Source organism: Cucurbita maxima, unplaced genomic scaffold, assembly GCF_002738345.1.
Source record: "Cucurbita maxima cultivar Rimu unplaced genomic scaffold, Cmax_1.0 Cma_Scf02761, whole genome shotgun sequence".
Lineage (NCBI taxonomy): Eukaryota > Viridiplantae > Streptophyta > Magnoliopsida > Cucurbitales > Cucurbitaceae > Cucurbita > Cucurbita maxima.
Genome location: NW_019274777.1, coordinates 1 through 1,841, shown reverse-complemented (window position 1 = coordinate 1,841; position 1,841 = coordinate 1). Strand labels below are relative to the sequence as shown.

General features: G+C 39.9%; 1 protein-coding gene across 1 annotated transcript; it reads left to right on the top strand.

Moving 5' to 3' along the window:
* Nucleotides 1-90: 90 nt before the first annotated feature.
* LOC111475767 (basic form of pathogenesis-related protein 1-like) lies at nt 91-1,140 on the top strand. The gene is made up of 2 exons (XM_023119944.1): nt 91-340; nt 1,001-1,140. Exons 1-2 carry the CDS (start codon nt 91-93, stop codon nt 1,138-1,140), a joined length of 390 nt encoding a protein of 129 aa, XP_022975712.1.
* Nucleotides 1,141-1,841: the final 701 nt, after the last annotated feature.

Genomic DNA, 1,841 nt, shown 5'->3' with positions numbered 1-1,841 from the left:
GCCGAGGTCGGCGTCGGGCCCATGCAATGGAGCAACACCGTGGCCGCGTACGCTCAAGCCTATGCGGAAAAAAGAAAGGGTGACTGCGCCATGATTCACTCAACCGGGCCGTACGGGGAAAACATAGTCGCGGGCTACTACCCTGAGTTCACCGGGGCGGATGCAGTGAAGCTGTGGGCGAACGAGAAGCCGCTGTATGATCATGCATCGAATAAATGCGTGGGTGGTGAATGTGGGCACTACACTCAGATGGTGTGGCGGAGCTCGGTGCGGCTTGGATGTGCTAGAGTGCCTTGCAAGGCTAATTCTCAGTTTGTTGTTTGCAATTATGATCCTCCAGGCAACTATATTGGGGAAAAGCGTTATGATTCTTGGGTGGTATGAAGAGATTTGGTTTTAAAATTTTTATGAATATTAATAAAGTTTGTGAGAGAATCATGAATTTATTTATTGAAATAAAACTACGATATTGTCTACAATAGTATTATATTGTCTAGAGCATAAACTCTTGTTGCTGTGTTTTGACTTCCTTACTTATAAACTCATGATCATAGAGTCTCCCCTCTCATTAAGTACACCACATAGAGCCACATTTGAGGCCTATAGATTACCTATGATCATAGAGACTCCCCTCGAACAAAATACACCATAGAGCCTCCCTCGAACAAAATACACCATTGTGCCTCCCCTTAAGTCGATGGATTTCTAAAAGAAACTCCCTTTAATCGAGACTCGACTTCTTTCTTCGGAGACTTTGAACAAAATACGAAATTTGTTCGACACTTTTAACTACGATTTTTAGGTTTACAACTTTTTTGTTCGACATACCTAAGTTAAGTTCATAGTTTGATACCATGTAACTAATCACGAATCTCTATAATGTTATATGATATTTGTCAACTTTGAACATAATATCATGGGTTTGCTTCGAGCTCCCACAAGAAGTCATGTTAATGAAAATGTATTCTTTAGTTATAAATCTATGATCATTTCCGAACAGTCTTCAACACTGAGAGCATCAGCCACCAGCCAATTGTTGTTCCAAGTCACCCGGAAGAAATGCCCTCGGCGGAGATGCGGAAAACCAGTTTAAGGTGTTTTCAGCCTCCAAATCGAGAGAACCACGACGACGGCGATTAACTCCGCTGCAGTCTGATACCCACACAGGAGACGAAGACTCACTGCCACAACCTACCGCCGTTTACCAGCTCTGAATATGGAGACCAACGGGGCCGGAGTGACTAAAGGACACCCGACGCTCAAAAGGCGACCATTTTTTTTCTTACTTTACTTATTGGCACTCCATTCGTCTTTTTCTCGGCTTCGTGGGAAAAAAATAATAATAAATAATCAAAATGGTAAAATCAAAGAAATGCCTGTTTTTGTTGAATTACTGAAATTTCCTTTTATCGAAATACTGAAATACTGAAATTTGATAGGTACTCTGATCATTGGGCAAAGCTCATGGAAAACTTCTTTAGTACTGGGTTTGGTGGAGAATGTGATTCCTGCACCAATATGACACATTGTTTTAACAGATACCAAGAAGAAGCACTTGAGCTTAGTTAGCCCAGTTTTATGAGCATGCTTGAGTAATGTAAGTTCTGGAAAAATTACCTAGACTTAGGTTATATTTAATTAGCCGAAATATACCTAAGTAATGAGTATACCCAACCGTTTAAAATACTTAGTGGGAGGAAAAAAGTATATGAGATATGTGAATGTTTGATTAATCCACCACACCTAAATGGTGTGAAAGTTATCTTATTTATAATCAAATGAATTACAAGGATATGGAAATAGTAATAAATGGAAATAACAATAAATGGAAAGATACCTAT

Excerpts from the sequence above, each read along its gene's own strand:
- LOC111475767 (XM_023119944.1), top strand. The coding sequence starts at position 91 with ATGATTCACTCAACCGGGCCGTACGGGGAAAACATAGTCGCGGGCTAC. Across the intron at positions 341-1,000 it reads TTGCAATTATGATCCTCCAG|TCTTCAACACTGAGAGCATC; the intron begins GCAACTATATTG and ends ATTTCCGAACAG.